Source organism: Danio rerio, chromosome 10 (genome assembly GCF_049306965.1).
Source record: "Danio rerio strain Tuebingen ecotype United States chromosome 10, GRCz12tu, whole genome shotgun sequence".
NCBI lineage: Eukaryota > Metazoa > Chordata > Actinopteri > Cypriniformes > Danionidae > Danio > Danio rerio.
Window position 1 is genome coordinate 31,700,392 of NC_133185.1, and position 17,256 is coordinate 31,717,647.

General features: G+C 33.6%; 1 protein-coding gene across 2 annotated transcripts; it reads left to right on the plus strand.

The window, feature by feature from the left end:
- The first annotated feature begins 2,467 nt into the window (after positions 1-2,467).
- f9b (coagulation factor IXb) lies at positions 2,468-13,852 on the plus strand. Of its 2 annotated transcripts, none has more exons than XM_073914162.1 (8): positions 2,468-2,537; positions 6,224-6,393; positions 6,481-6,505; positions 6,615-6,728; positions 7,772-7,906; positions 8,100-8,398; positions 10,634-10,757; positions 11,440-13,852. In XM_073914162.1, the coding sequence occupies exons 2-8, from the start codon at positions 6,304-6,306 to the stop codon at positions 12,027-12,029; spliced, it is 1,377 nt and encodes a 458-aa protein (XP_073770263.1). In that variant the 5' UTR covers positions 2,468-2,537; positions 6,224-6,303; the 3' UTR covers positions 12,030-13,852.
- The last annotated feature ends 3,404 nt before the right edge of the window (positions 13,853-17,256 follow it).

Genomic DNA, 17,256 nt, shown 5'->3' on the forward strand with positions numbered 1-17,256 from the left:
CGCTGACGCCTCTCGGTCAGAAAGAATACTCTCGAGTTGACAAACATTGCGTGCACATTTACGCAACACCATTCATTAACAAACAGCAGGTTTGGTTTAAACAGCAGTCGTTGAAAACAGACTTGAAATTTTTCTTCAAAATGAGCATTTTTCTCAGGCTCATGTGTTTGTTTTCATGACATCTTTTCAAATGAACAGAAAGCAACATATTAATCACAATACAAGGGAAATTAATTAACCTGCTAACAGGTGCCTTAGAATAAAACTCATTTTAGAAGAGAATTTTAGATGGCAGGCCATCTGAACTAAACATTGTAAGCAAGAATATCTGATAATGATTTTAAAAGGAGCAGGAGTGCTTTTTTATTGGCTTCAAAAACAGTTTACTATAGATTGCAGAAACTTAAAACATTAGTAAAAAACGAAGATGCTGTTACAATCTGCATAATACATTTTAAAGAAGAGAGAGATTTTAAAACATATTAAATAAATGAATGAATAAAAGATCAGGCCATTTTTGACTTTTCAAAGATTTTTATTATTATTTATTTTTTATGCCCATTAAATACAAAAAATGTGACTTATAGTCAATAAAAAATAACCAGAATTCACATCTTCTCCAAAAATGTCCATTTGTGAATAAAAAATTTACCCATTATAATAAAAATATTAACAATGTACTGAATGCAAGATTCAGAGTTGTAATAAAAGACAAATATGTCAAAAGTATTGAAACATTTGTCTTTTCTGAGAGATAGATAGTTAGTCCAAAAGTTTCACTTAAATATATTCACAAAAACAATGGTTTCTTCCAAGTCACAAAATGTACATTTGTTTTCAATATCTAGCATATATTTACTAAGTAAACTATTTCAAGGGTAGCAGTTATGTAATATTTTATGTCACTCCTTTTACTTTGTTAGTTAGCAAATATTTAAGATTCCAAGTAGTCCCAGTTTATGTTATATGTGGCCAACCATTTAAAAGAAGAAGCTGGATTTGTTTTATGGTTAAACAAAATTTGCATCATATGGGTTTTGAATCTGTCATCAAATCGAGCAGGGGTGCTGTAATGTTATTTTAGCTTATGATGGAGTCATTTGCTTGCTAAGGTTTAGGCTGATCTTGCTTATATGCAAAAAGTCATTTCTTGCAGTAAGGGTGGGAAAGTCAGCTTATTTAAGTTTACAGTAGGATTTATTTTAATGAGATTTTTAAAAAATAACTCATCCCTTTTTTAATGTAGTGTTTTGAGTAGAAAGTGAGTCACAGCCGCTATAATATACAAGATTACACATTTATTACGCATTGACTTATGCTATAAAACTCATCTGCGACACGGCGGCTCAGTGGTTAGCACTGTCATCTCACAGCAAGAAGGTCGCTGGTTCCAGTTTCGGCTGGGTCAGTAAACATTTTTGTATGGAGTTCCCACCATGTTAGCATGGGTTCCCTCTGGGTGCTCCGGTATCCCCCATAGCCCAAAGACATGCGCTAGAGGTGAATTGAATAAGCTTAATTGCCCATAGTGTATGTGTGTGAATGTGAAAGTGTATGGGTGTTCTCAGTACTGGGTTGCAGCTGGAAGGGCATCCACTGTGTAAATCATATGCTGGATAAGTTGGCGGTTCATTTCACTGTGGTGACCCCTAATGGATAACGGGACTAAGCCAAAGGAAATTAAATAAATAAATGAATTAATAAAATTTATATCTCTAGTATTTTTGATACTTGTTCAATACAAATATCTATACATCTTTATTCAAGATATATCAGTAACCAAAATGTAAGTTAAAATAAATAAATTAAAATACAATTGGCATGTGTTTGTTCTTGTATAGTTAATAAGACAGTCATTTAAACTTTAAATGATTGTCTTATTAACTATACAAGAACAAACACATGCCAATTGTATTTTAATTTATTTATTTTAACTTAGTGAAGGGTTAGTAAATATTAAATAGTGAGTACATTTTTGTACTCTTTTTGAACATTTTTGAACTCTCTTTAAAGAGAGTTCAAAAATGTTCAAAAAGAGTACAAAAATGTACTCACTATTTAATATTTACTAACCCTTCACTTGTTACTAACCTGATTAATGTTCTTTCATCTGTTGTTCATCTATTTCAATTTGAAAAATTGTAACTATTAACATTGAATAGGAAAAACGAGTATGGAAGAGAATATTCACAGGGTTTTCAGCAATCTCTAAAATCTCCTCTTTTGTCGTTACCCTAGTGAAGGCAATTGTTTGCCGAAACGCGTTGGTGCAGTTTTAAGGAATAGCCATGTCAATAAAGGATTTTTAATATTTTTCCACATTTTGTGAGTGCCTTGGACAGACTTTTACTGTTTATTTTGATTAATCTCTTACTCAAAGAGCACCGACACATTATTTAAGCATTAAAGCATTATTAAGCACTTTTTTGTTTAATTTTGGATTTTTATCTTCCTTTGTGTTCAACAGATGAGGAAAGAAACAAGTGAGTTACTAGAAATGTAGTTACTTGTTCCAAGTGCTGTGGAACAAGTGAAAGGTGAGTAAACGATGACAGAATGAATTTTCAGTTTTGAGTGAACTATCCTGAGTTTGTTGATATTTAATATTTTAGCATATTTGATCATTATCTGTATTTCTATTCGATTTAAAAACATACTGCATTAAGATATTGTTTTCTTTAGTTTATTCCTTTTAGTTTACTTGAAAATATCTAATAAAGTATTCAATTTACTTTTAAATTGCAGAAACCCTGACTTTGTTTTATAGAAATACATTATAATATTTGACTAGTTGGCCCATGTGAAAGTCATTGTAATTCCCTCTTCATTTACCCATCCAAGAGCAGCATTAATTATGTAGATTAAACTTCCTGTTCGACTGCCACGGAGAAAACACAAATCCTGTTACATAAAAAAAGATACTGCAAGTCACCCAAGTTGGGTGGACGGATATGAGACCTATAAATATTTCAAATCTACATGGAAAACCAGATCTGTCTGCTTTCATACATGTCTAGCACAAGATACACTCATACAAAAATTCACTTTTTCACCATTAATCACTAAAGGAGAACTGACTCACAGAGGAAAATAAACATCTAAGCACATATCCCCATCTTAACACATAATGTCAGTGTTTGCTATTTCTTAACTTGTATTTTTAATAGCAATAGCTAGTTTAGCAGCCATGGACGTCAATTATGAGAGGAGGAGTGTTAGTCAGCCAAGTCAATATTTGCTGGGTCCCAAGTCTGAACTGAAATCTCTGACTCAGCAGGAAAAAAACATTAAAAAGGCAGAATGACTCAGGCACGCACATGCTGTGGCATCATGCAAATATAATATTAAATAAATATACACTTTATACATTTAAATGGCTACTTTATGAAATCCGAAATATGACAAAATGCATTATTCAGCCGCAGGGATGTTTTCTTACACTACACATTACTGATTGAAATAGATCTTATTTAAATTAGAATAACAATGGGGAAAATGCTGGAAAAAGATCACAAACACTGCATGAAGGCACGTACTGAAAAAAGAAAAACACCCACCGGATGAGATATCAGTTCGCATGAAGTGCAAACACGTATGTGCTGAACTTTGGAGCAGATCATGAAGGTATTTAGACTGTTGAGAAAGATTTGTGCCTGAAGGGAAATCATAATAGAGAAAATGGTGAAGATTTATCCCGTTATTTTGATGTGCAGTTTGCTGCTTGAATTCTGGCTTTCTTCAGGAGGTATGTTAACTTTCATCTGACTTAATTTATTGTCTGTTCTTAAAACGTTTATATATAAAGAGTTTAGATGCAAAAACCTCTAAATGCCCTCTGAAATTTTCTTCTAAAATTTGTATTTTTATCAGGCTCCTGTGTGTACGTTCAATAATATCACTTTTATGGCAAAGATTAAGTCATTTTCCTGGTCTTTAAAGGGAAATATCTCAACATAAACAAAGGAGGCTGAGAAAAAAGTTCATTTTCGATGGAAATTTCAGACGGCACTCAGAGGTTTTTGCATCCAAACTCTTCATATAATAACTTTAACTGTTAAAAGCTATTAGTTACTAGTTAATTAGTTAAAGTTATTAGTAACTAATAAAGTTATGGTAACTAATAACCTTTTCCGAATTTGATTGTAATGTAAAAATGTGCAACTTTTGTAAAGCTGCTTTGAAATAATACTGTTGTGAAAAGCACTATACAAATAAACTTGATATAAATAGAATTAAATAAAAACTGTTGTATTTAACAGACTTTAGCATGAAATATAGGCTGTTTAGTAGCACAGTTTACAAATGTGACTAAATTATCAAAATGATCAGTGTATTACGGCAGGAAGAAACATTTTCAACATAGTCAAAGCCTTGTGTTTAAAGAGTTATAAAAGAGAGAAAGAAGTTTACACCACCTTTTCATGTGAAAAAAAAAAAAACAATTAAATTGTTAAAATGTTTCAGTTTTCTTAAACTGGAGACTTCAGCTCTTCAAGTTTGAACATAGAAAGCATTTTAAAATACAACAGGATTACCTCAAATACCTTCAATTAAAAAAAAAAAGCATGCAAATTTTCATTAATTTATTTTCTTGTCGGCTTAGTCCCTTTATTAATCCGGGGTCGCCACAGCGGAATGAGCCGCCAACTTATCCAGCATATGTTTTACGCAGTGGATGCCCTTCCAGCCGCAACCCATCTCTGGGAAACATGCACATACACTCATTCACACTCATACACTACGGACAACTTAGCTTATCCAATTCACCTGTACCTCATGTCTTTGGACTGTGCGGGAAACCCTCACGAACGCAGGGAGAAAATGCAAACTCCACACAGAAATGCCAACCGACCCAGCCGAGGCTCGAACCAGCGACCTTCTTCCTGTGAGGCGACAGCACTACCTATCGCGTCGCCGGCATGCAAATTTTATAGACTTAAAAAAAGATGTTTGGTGTTTGTTTAAACGACTTATGTGCTGAAACAACACAATTCTTGAGTTTTGGGGGACAACCTATTTGTTTCATGTTTAATCCACTTAAATTTGCAAAAGCTAACCTAATTATTTCATGTTGCCCCTGCACAAACTGATTAGGTGGAACCTACTACATACTTGAGACTTCAGCTCTTCAAATTTGAAGATAGAAAACCTTTTAAAGTACAACAGCATTACCTTCAATACCATGATAAAAATCTTTTAAAAACATGCAAATTGTGTACACTCAAAAATGACGTTTGGTGTTTGTTCAAGCGACTTATACACTGTAAAACCTAAAAAGTTAAGGTAACTCAAACCATTTGAGGAAACCGAATGCAACAAGTTCAAAAACTAATCCTAATGAGTACTTTAAACTTAATCCATTTAAGTAAACAAAGCAATTTGAGCAATAAATGAAGAGAACTCAAAACAACTGAGTACTTAAAACCCAATAAGTTAAGGCAACTCAAACCATTTGAGGAAACCGATTACAAACCAATTTGAGTTAAAAAAAAAAAAATCTATACGAGTACTGTGAACTAACTCCATTTAAGTTGAAGCAATGAGGTATTTAATCATTACCTTTAACCCTCAAGAGTTCAAAAATCTTTTTAAATGAGTAGAATTAACTTTCAGTAAATTTTGAGTTAACTACACTCATTTAATTTGTTAAAGTTGGGTTTTACAGCAACACAATTCTTGAGTTTTTTGAGAAAACTTCATTGTTTGATATTCAATTTCAAATTTGCAAAACTAACCTAATTAACTTAGAACTTAATACCTTCATGTTGCCCCAACACAATACGATTGTGTGGAACCCAGCATTTTTTACAGTGTGGGTGAAATCCACATTTGGTGTTTGTTCAAACTATTATATAAAATGGGTTAAAACAACACAACTCTTAAGTTTTTTGGGGACAACTTAACTGTTTTATGTTCAATCCACTTAAATTTGCAAGAACTAGTATGTTAACTTAATTACTTCATGTTGCCCCAACACAAATTAATTACAATTATCGACAGCATTTCTTCATCTTAGCACATAATGTCAGTGTTTGCTGTTCCTTAACTTGTATTTTTATTACCAGAGACATCAGCTCTTCAGATCTGAACATAGAAAGCCTTACCTACAACAGCATTACCTTAAATACTAAAAATATCTGCAAATTGCATTTAACTTTTTTTTTTTCTGTGTCCTCAAAGTAGCACCACTCCTAATTTCTCAGTGTGGTTGTTTTGTGTGTAGCTTCAGTGTTTCTGCCGAGGGATCTGGCCGAGTCTCTTCTGAAGAGACAGAAGCGTTATAACACAGGAGGACTTGAGGAGATGATGAAGGACAACCTGGAGCGGGAATGTTATGAGGAACGCTGCAGTCTAGAAGAAGCCAGAGAGGTTTTTGAGGACAACGAGAAAACTGTAAGTAATGCAAGCATGTTTTTAAAGTCATTGTCATGTTTTAGGATTTTTAATGTGAGGTTAAACACCTTCCAAACTCTCTTTCAGATGAAGTTCTGGATCACTTATATGGGTGAGGTTGAATATTGATGGATGTGCCGTGTTTGTATGTTGTTGAGAATGGACATTATTAGAAGGATATCTTGATGATGTGATGATTATGGTCTCTATTTTTCTTTCAGATGGAGACCAGTGTTTGTCGTCTCCCTGTCAGAATGGAGGCAAGTGTGAGGATGGGATGAACACATACACCTGCTGGTGTCCTGCACGCTTCAGCGGGAAGAACTGTGAGTTAGGTAAGATGCAATATCTTGGAAGTGTATATTTGATAATTATGTTTCTGTTTAGATATGATTTGGTTTTATATTTACATTATATAAATAATTTTTTTAGATGGTATACATAGATTAAAATTGTCAGCATATTTTTTTCATAATTTATTTCATTGTTTTGTTTGACAGTTTTTATTAATTATTTTTATTGCATGTTTTAATATATTGTTTTTTCTGGTTTATCCTCTATAATATAATATAATATAATATAATATAATATAATATAATATAATATAATATAATATAATATAATATTGTTTATATATGTAAACTATATGTTTACATACAGTTGAAGTCAGAATTATTAGCCCCCCTGAATTATTAGCCCTCCTGTTTATTTTCCCCCAATTTCTGTTTAATGGAGAGCAGATGTTTTCAACACATTTCTAAACATAATAGTTTTAATAACTGATTTCTAATAATTTATTTTATCTTTGCCATGAGGACAGTACATATTATTTGACTAGATATTTTTCAAGACATATATAGCTTATTTATAGCTGATATATAGCTTAAAGAGGCTAATAATTTTGACCTCAAAATGTTGTTTGTTGTTGTTGTTGTTGTTTGTAATTAAAAACTGCTTTTATTCTTTGCTCAAAAGAATTTTTATTGAACATATTAGACATGAAACATACAGTACAAATAGCTTTTCACTTTTTCTACACAACAAACAAACAAAACCTGTTACACATATACATTTAGGTTCTATAAAATGTATAAATAATATTAAGATAAAATACAAATAAATAATAATATTAAGTAAAACATATGTTACTCTTGTATATAAGGGAACAAAAATAAACAAAATAGAAAAACGAATTACGTTACGTTACGTTATATTATATTATATTTTTTAATTGTTATAAATGTAATATATGTATGTTTTATGTAATCTCTGTCTAAATAACTCTCTGATATTTTCCTGGTCAAAAAGAAGTGCTTAAACCTTGTTTGCTTCCTCTGCTAAAACGATATGTGGTGTTTCATGGGCTCCTCTGGTGCAGAGATGGCCAAACAGTGTCATGTAAATAATGGAGGCTGCATGCATTTCTGCATCGTGGATAAAATTTATGGAGCAGTGTGTGACTGTGCCGAGGGTTACAGATTGGCTATAGACGGCAGATCCTGTGAACCGCGAGGTACAGCAATCACACTCATTACACACCAATTACCCACATTAAGCTACTTTGCACCAAACTTATATTTCAATCTCACAGCTCAAAGCTTTTCTTATATTGTGCACTATGACTTTATGTTCATTTAAGGAATATGATTGCAAGTTGGGTCTTGCAATTGGATCTTGCTCTAATTCATCCACTGACATCTTTATAGGGCAGTATCCTTGTGGACGTCTTGGAAAGATCATTGCTGAAACTCTCAATTCAAGGGCTCTTGAGTCCACTGAGACTGTAAATCAAAATCAGACCATCAGTCACATCAATGGAACCGAATACAACACAACAGAATCCAGTCCTACAGATCTTTCTGAAATGAACAGCACAAGCACACCTCGAAATTCACTGCAAAATGTCTCCTCTTCTCCCATCCTGACCAATATCAACAATACAACTAACAATAAGTATCGCATTGTAGGAGGAGATGAAGCCATACCAGGAGAGATTCCCTGGCAGGTAAGTGATGTGATGAACTGTGTGTGTCTGGGTAAATTAAACATTTATAGGAGGCTTTCTCAATCTGCTGAAGCAGACCCAGTTTTGTGGCTAAAATCCTCTGAACAGTTATTTATGGAGGGCGTTACATATAACAGACTAAATAATTTTTAGTCTGATGGCCAAATTTCTGGCTCTAAACACAATGAAAGAATTATTCATTCATTCATTTTCTTGTCGGCTTAGTCCCTTTATTAATCCGGGGTCACCACAGCGGAATGAACCGCCAACTTATCCAACAAGTTTTTACGCAGCGGATGCCCTTCCAGCTGCAACCCATCTCTGGGAAACACTGAAAGAATTATACTTTTATAAATTACTGTAATTTGTTGCAGCTAAAATAGTTAGTAGTATATTTATTGTAGTCAAGAAAAAAATTAATTCATGCAAAGTAGAAATATTTTGGTCACACTTTACAGTTCGGTTTCATTAGTTAATGTACTAACATGAACTTATAATGAGCAATACTTGAAGAGCGTTTATAACTCATAGATCAACATTTAACAATGCATTATTAAAATCCAAATTCCTGCTTGTTAACATTAGTGAATCCACCGGGAGTTACCATGAACTAAAAATGGACAGCTGTATTTTCATAACGTTAACAACATTAACTTTGCATTAACTTTTTTTTTTCTTTCGTACAGAGTAGAACATTGTTTTTACCCTTACATCAAGGTATAATTTTGCTTTGGACCAACCTAAAAACTTACTGTACTTACAGCTAAATGTATTAAAACGAGTTGTAATGTAGTAAAATGTAAATTTTCACTAAACTAATTAATGAAAATGTTTGTTCTGGCCAAGGGGTGAAAGAAAATCCACTTAAAAGCAAAATATTGTTTTAGAGAGAACGTGAATTAATATTTATTAATTGATACTGTACACTTAAATATTTATTTATTTTTTTAAATCCAAACTTCACATTTGAGTGGCAGATGGCAAAACACTACCTGGTGAGCAAGAAGTGATCTAAATGTTTTGTTAGTTTTTTGCTTTAAGTTGAATTGAATATAACCATAATTTTTATTTAATCCAATATAAAAATGTACTTTGATTGAAAGACACAGCAGTTTCCCTTTTTTCTCAGTGCAGCGAACAGATGTCAAAACTAACAACAAATTACACTAACATGTGACAAGAAGCGAAACATGTTGTATATTTGTGAAAAAATCCCCAAAAATAATTGTATTGTAAATATTGTAAATTAAAATGATCCATTTTTATATTTTGCCAACAATCTTTAGAAAATTATGCAAAGATCTTCTTCCATGATGACATTTTGTAAATCTTGCATCAACATATCATAACTTAATTTTGATTTGTGAAATGCTTAGACAAGTTTCTTTAGACAAGTTTTTAAGATGAGTATTTTTGCACCCTCAGATTGCAGGTTTTTAATAGTTGTATGTCGGCCCAGTGGTCAATATTATCCTATTTGAAAAAGCTAATTTTTCCTGGTTCCAAAACAGCCTGAGTTTTTTTTTTTCTTTTTTTTTTTCTGTTGAACAATATATAAAATTCAATAGATGAAATATCAAACTGATTATTTTTGAAGAATGCTTGAAATCAATATTCATTGAGATCTATAGTATGTTTTACCTACTATAGAAGTCAATGGTTACCCGTTTCAAACATTTTTCTAAATATTTACATTTTTGCTCATTAAAACAAAAATAAATACCAAAAGTCAAACTGGTTTGGAATCAACCAAGGGTGAGTAAATGATTTCAGAATTAAAAATTTTAATTAAATAAAAAAAAAATTCTCTCCCTTAAAATGCAGCAAAAACAAAAGTACAATACAAGTGAATGAACATTTGTAGATCTCAACTTGTGTTATGCAAAAAACAAAATATTTCACTCTGTTATGAACGAAAATTCAAAGTCCAAATACGGCTCAGTGGATAAAACAGATGCTATCAATTGTTGTATTTGATAACATATGGTGTACTTTCATCATTTATATCAAGGATTTGAATTTAACAGATGAAGAAGTGGGTGACTCATTTCTGTAGACAATTGGTTCTTCAACAAATAGCCATTTGATTTTGGATTCAGAATGATTATAGAAGTCAACTTTAAATAGTCTTTATTGTGTGATATGCCTGAACAGTGGTCAAATGACTAGAGCCTATAGGACCCATATATGCCTTGACATAAAACGTGAGTGTTCTTTTGTTTATGATGCTGGCAGGTGGTTTTTCTGGAAAAGGTAAATAAGATTGTGTTTTGCGGAGGCTCTCTTCTCAGTGAAGAGTGGGTCATCACCGCTGCCCACTGTGTTGAAGGAAAGCAGGGGTCCTTCTTCATCAGAGTGGGTGAGAGACCACACAACACTAGCACAAGTTGTTAGTGACATTTTTCATGTTTGTTGTCTGTATATTTTGTGTTGCTGTCATTATTTACCAAATGATGTTTAACAGAACAATAAATGTCTCACAGTATTTCCTATATCATTTTTTTTTTTCTGGAGAAAGTCGTCTTTGTTTTAATTATAAACCCTTTTATTGTCAATATTATTATCCCCTTAAGCAATATTTTTAAGATTGTATGAATTATCATTATACAATGACTTGCCTAATTACCCCAAATTGCCTAGTTAACCTAATTAACCTAGTTAAGCCTTAAAATTGCAATTGAAAAAATATCTAGTAATATTATATACTCTCATTTTGGCAAAGATAAAAGAAATCAATTATCAGAAAGATTAGATACCGAAACTATTATGTTTAGAAATGTGTTGAAAAAATCTTTTCAAAATGGGGAAATAAATATACTGGGGGGGCTAAAAATTCAGGAGGTCTAATAATTCTGACTTCAACTGTATATACCAACATTGATTACCATGTACCTATAAGCTAAATACCTTAAACAGATATTAGATATGAGTAAGGAGCTAGGAGGAGTTGGGGATGGAGGAGAGAACACAGAATTGGCATGCAGCTAAGAGAGACCAAATTAATTTACACAGATTAAAAATGAGTTGTTATATTTCAACAGGTGAACATGACGTCTCAAAGATGGAGGGAACAGAGTCTGACCACGGCATTGAGGAGTACCACATCCATCCCCGCTACAACTCTCAGCGGAGCCTTTACAACCACGACATCGCCCTGTTAAAGCTGAAGAAGCCTGTCATACTCTTCGACTACGCTGTACCTATCTGCCTGGGCTCCAAAGACTTCACTGAAAACTTGCTTCAGAGCGCAGAAAACTCCCTGGTGAGTGGCTGGGGCAGGTTACGCTATGGTGGCATCGAATCCAATGTGCTGCAGAAAGTGGAACTACCTTATGTGGACCGAATAAAGTGCAAAGGCAGCAGCACCGACAGCATCTCCCGCTTTATGTTCTGTGCCGGTTACAGTACGGTACGTAAAGACGCCTGTCAGGGGGACAGTGGAGGCCCGCACGCCACCCGCTACAAAGACACCTGGTTCCTAACGGGCATCGTCAGCTGGGGCGAGGAGTGCGCTAAAGAGGGGAAGTATGGCATCTACACCCGCATCTCCAAATACATGGCCTGGATTACTAACATTACCAGAATCAGAACAGGACATATGTCTAATGGTGATCAACAGAGTTTGAATTAGATTTTTTTTTGTATAGGTTCACACCAAATGGGAAGAGATCAAGCGCATCCACTCTAGATTACCTATGGGATGTTTTTTCACCCCTGAATGTGTTAACTTAAGATGCAAATGAGGTGAATATTGCTCATTCGTGGCAAACGCGTACTGCATCACGTGACATTTGTGCCACATTGAGGAAATTTGCCATATAAATTTGATATATGCACCTTTGCGTTGACTTTTAATTTACTCGCGAACAGGCATGTGCCAGTATGGATTTCTGTCAGTATGAAAACCTTGGATAAAAATATCCCCGTGTTATGATTTCTGCTTTAAAATGTTATTTTTAAATGTCTGGGAAAACTTTTCCCCCATTGAACACAATATTTTTGATTTTAGGAAACGTTTTAAATATTTTGGAACAGTAAACATGTCAGGCTAAATAATTAAAATAAATCGTTGACTACTGCTATCTTCATTAGTTTTAAAAATACAGATTTCTTTTTAAAAATTTAAAACGCATCTGTGGATATTTTTCTTTTACGCCACTCCACTGTTCAGGTCTATAGCATTCTTGGATGTTGGCGCATATGCAATTTGTTTTTTAAATATTTCCAAAATCGTGGGCAAACCAGTAGTTTTTTATATAGAAAGTCCTATATTTACTTTATTAGATACTGCTACCCGAAAAAAAAAAAACTAAATAAAATAGTTTTGATAAAACAACAGCTTTAAAAAACTGTAGGAAAGGTAGGGGAAAAAAGTGTTTTTAAAACCTTCACTTTTCTAAACCGAGGAAGTACCCAGCAAGCATTTTTTGTTTTTAAAAGATGTCCATAGGTATTTACATTAGATGTCCCCTAATCTATTATTGTCTATTGGAAGGAATGCATCAATAGAGCTGCCATTTTAGTACAGGGTAGCGCTCCTTTAAAATGAATACGAGACCAGGACTGGCCATTTAGAGCCAGAGATAATACAAGTTGCTGGCACCGCAGCATCTTGCTGTCATATTTCATTTATTCAACAAAACTAGCATAAGCCTAGAATTTAGTGCAAGTTGGTGCTACTTTGCCTTGTGAATGCAGTAAGTGACTGTATTATCATCAAAACTTGTTCAGCAGAAAAGTTTGTAACATGTAAAAAGTTAAAAAACAAAATTTTACCAATGAAATGTTTCACCTTTATGCTTTCTTTTCTTTGTTTGCTCATTATTACACCTGTACCCAGTGCTAAAGTCCATCATCTTTACATTGGCTTTGGTCTTGACGAGTGTGGTTAAGTGACATTTGTGCTGAAAGCACTGTACAAATGTGGCGGCGTGTTTGACGCATCCTCAGGGTCTGTATACAATATCTAGTGTATATATCTATGGAAGATGTCTAATAGACGTCTATACATGGTCATCTTTGCTAAAACAAGGCTAAATTTGGGCTGTCAGTGAAAATATAATAGATGTCTAAGAATAGCCCAAAACTAAGCTAGTCATCAAATAAACAGAAATGAATGACTACACTTATAAAGTCTGTCTAATCTGCCTATTTGACTATGTTTAAGTTTAATACATCTAGATGTCTATTAAAGACAAAATTGTTTGCTGGGTGTAGTCCCATGCCTACTGGTGAATACTTAAACTCGCATTTGGTGTGAACCTAGCATTTGGGATGCATGATGTTATCGGAACGCTTAAAAAGATTGTACATTTTTGTACAAATGACACAATTTCCTACTTTAAAAAAACCCAAAATGATTTATGTTTTCCAGTTAGACTGCATTGGATCAATCTGCTGAAAACCACATTTTTGTCTCTTTTTATTTTGCACATCGACATATTAATTTTTTTTTACAAAAATGACAAATTTACACTCACTGCCCACTTTATTAGGTACACCGTACTACTACTGGGTCAGACCCCCTTTTGCCCTCAGAACTGCCTTAATCCTGGAATACTGGAAATATTCCTCAGAGAATCAACCAATAATGACTTGAAATGTTTTTGGTTTGTTATGCAAAATTATGCTGATATGCAAATAAAATTAAGCAATTTTTATGAGTCTGCTATAACTTCAATGTCAACCAGGAGTGCAAGCAGTAACGTCAGGACACCAGTTGTGTCAGTGTCAGGCACTTAAGATGTTAAAAAGTAAAAAATGAAGTTCATTTCTGTAAAGAAATCAATCATTAATTTGTATCAAAAGGTGAAAAGTCTAATTTGATTAAAACTACAGCTCACTTGGGACTAAAATCACATCGCAAAACTTGTAAATGAACACCCAAAAACAACACAAAAAAGCTGTAGTTCTTTTAAGTATTGGCACTCGTTAAATAATTACTTTATATTACTTTAGTGTTTTCCTAAGGAGGAGGTTTTGTACCTCCTAAGAATATGAAATAAATAATGTGAATAATTATTTAGCAAGTGCAGATCATGCCCTTCTGAATGATCCTATTAACATTATTGCACCAAAATGTAAAAACCGCTAGAACGAAGTGCAGACGACATTACTGTTTCAAATATCAGCATAAAAAGAAACAATATCATGCATCCCTAATTTTTTTGTTTCTTTGTGTTGAAGAAATACACGCTGGAATGACTTTTCTGTACAGATGATATTTACTAGTCATCGTTCAACAGACATACTGTAACAATCAAGAAAAATATAGTTTTCCTTCTTACACTTTGTGCTTGTACATCTAGCGAAATTAATTGCATACATAATGTACCACAAATCAGTATGAGGTCACTTTCGTCTTAGTATCTCTGTACATATTATACACTAGAAGTGTATGGCTTTAAGAAGCGTACTTTAAATTGAAGCACGCAAGAGACTCGTTCAGACCGCATCCAGTTTTCTCTATCATTATTATTCCCCCTCTTTTAACAGGACATGCACATATACACTACTGTTCACTAGTTTGGGGTATGTGAGATTTTTGAAAGTCTTTTATCATCACATAAGCTATTTCTTAATTTGATCAAAATACAGTAAAACAGAAAAATAGTATTATTGTCTAAAATAACTGTGATCTTTTGAATCTTTTAAATGTTAAAAGTATTACTTCAGTCTTCAGTGTGAGGTGATTTTACAGAAGTCATTGGAATATGACTTTATATTATTATAAATGTTATAAACATCTCTTCTGCTTAATTTTTTTTGTGAAAACTATTCTAAATAATAAAAAAAAACAGCTTTTAAATTAAAAAGAGTAACAGTATTAATATCTTTGCTGTGTCTTTTGATCAATTTAACACATTCTTGCTCAAATTGTTTTCATATATAAATAAAATGTAGTGACCCCTAAACTTTGGAACAGTGGTGTATTTATTCATTGCAGTTTTTTTATGATGCTAACTAGTGAAATAGTTTTTGACATCTTGCACATTCACCTCAAAAGCTGTTAACAAAGTTAAGTGCACATTGTGAGTGCAGGAATGGATTGGGAATACTGTAAGTTGATTAAAAAATGATGAAATGGAAAAGCTTAAAGTGGCCATTATATTGATGTATACCACAGAGCAAAGTTTCATTTCAATGACAAAAACAGACCCAAAGTTAAAAAAAAAACTTTTACAAAATATATATAATACTAATTTTAAAGCATTCAAAATGAATTAAGCTACTTATACTGTCCCATACAGAAACACTTTGGTAACTAAAAAAACAGAAAAGCAGTAAAAACAGCCATATTTAATCTGACGTAAAGTCAATAGAAATATAAATGTGGATCATCTGAAGGTGAACAGCGTGTTTTAGACATTGAAGTGAAGCAATAAATCCCAATAGCTTTGTTTCCATCTAAATTTGGCATATTGCATAAATTATTTGCGAGGACGGTTCTGGAAGGTATCATTTTTATCAAATCATTTTTATGACGGACGAATAGCTGAAACAATATTTAGTAATTTTGTAATTTAGTGGCTAATTCATATGAACCCGATTCGTACATTTATATGCAATCTTTTCACACTCATGCTGAATGCTGTGTTTAGGGGTGGGTTTCAGGGTGGTCCTCCTTTTGCAAAGTTGTACATTTCTGTACAAATGACATAATTTCCCATTTAAAAAACAAACATTAATCATGTTTTCAAGTTAGACTGCATTGAATCGATCTGCTGATTAGTAGTTATCATGTCACTTTATCTGCTGAAACCACTCGTTTTTTTTTTTTTTTTTTTTTTTTTTTGCATAGACAAATTTACAATCACCGGCCACTTTATTAGGTACACCTTAATAGTACCGGTTTAGGCTCCCTTTTGCCTTCAGAACTGCCTAAATCATTTGTGGCATAGATTTAACAAGGTACTGGAAATATTCCTCAGAGATAGTGGTCCATACTGACATGATAGCATCACGCCGATGCTGCAGATTTATCAGATGCGAATCTCCCGTTCCACCACATCCCAAATGTACTCTATTAAATTGAGAGCTGGTGACTGGGGAGGCTATTTGAGTAAAGTGAACTTATTGTCATGTTCAAGAAACCAGTCTGAGATTGCATGGTGCATTATCTTGCTGGAAGTAACCATCAGAAGATGGGTTTACTGTGGTCATAAAGTAATGGACATGATCAGCAACAATACTCAGGTAGACTGTGGCGTTAACACAATGTGCCAAGAAAATATCCTGCACGCCATTACACCACCACCAGCCTGAGCCATTGATACAAGGCATGATGGAACCATGCTTTCATGTTGCTGACGCCAAATTATGACCCTACCATCTGAATTTCGCAGCAGAAATCGAGACTCATCAGACCAGGCAACAATCTTCCAGTCTTCTATTGTCCAATTTTGGTGAGCCTGTGCAAATTGTTGCCTCAGTTTCCTTTTCTTCAGGAGTGGCACCCGGTGTGGTCTTCTGCTGCTGTAGCCCATCCACCTCAATGTTTGACGTGTTGTGCGTTCAGAGATGCTCTTGTGCATACCTCGGTAGTAACAAGTGGTTATTTGAGTTACTGTCAATGAGCAGTTGGACAGTTGTACCTAATGAAGTGGCCGGTGAGTGTAGTTTCCAACACAGTTTAAGTATTAAAACATTTTTCAGCTGGTTTTGGTTTTTATGAAGTTCTGCACATTTATTTTCAGCCTTTTTTATGCAATATTCCAAAATATACATTCATATACTGTAGATGTGTTATGGAACTGTTATGGAAAGTTATTGTTGATGAAGTGATTTGAGAAGAAATAAGAAGAAGAATAAAATAAACAAAGAGTGAAACCCAAGCAGGTGATCTGCAAATGGAATGT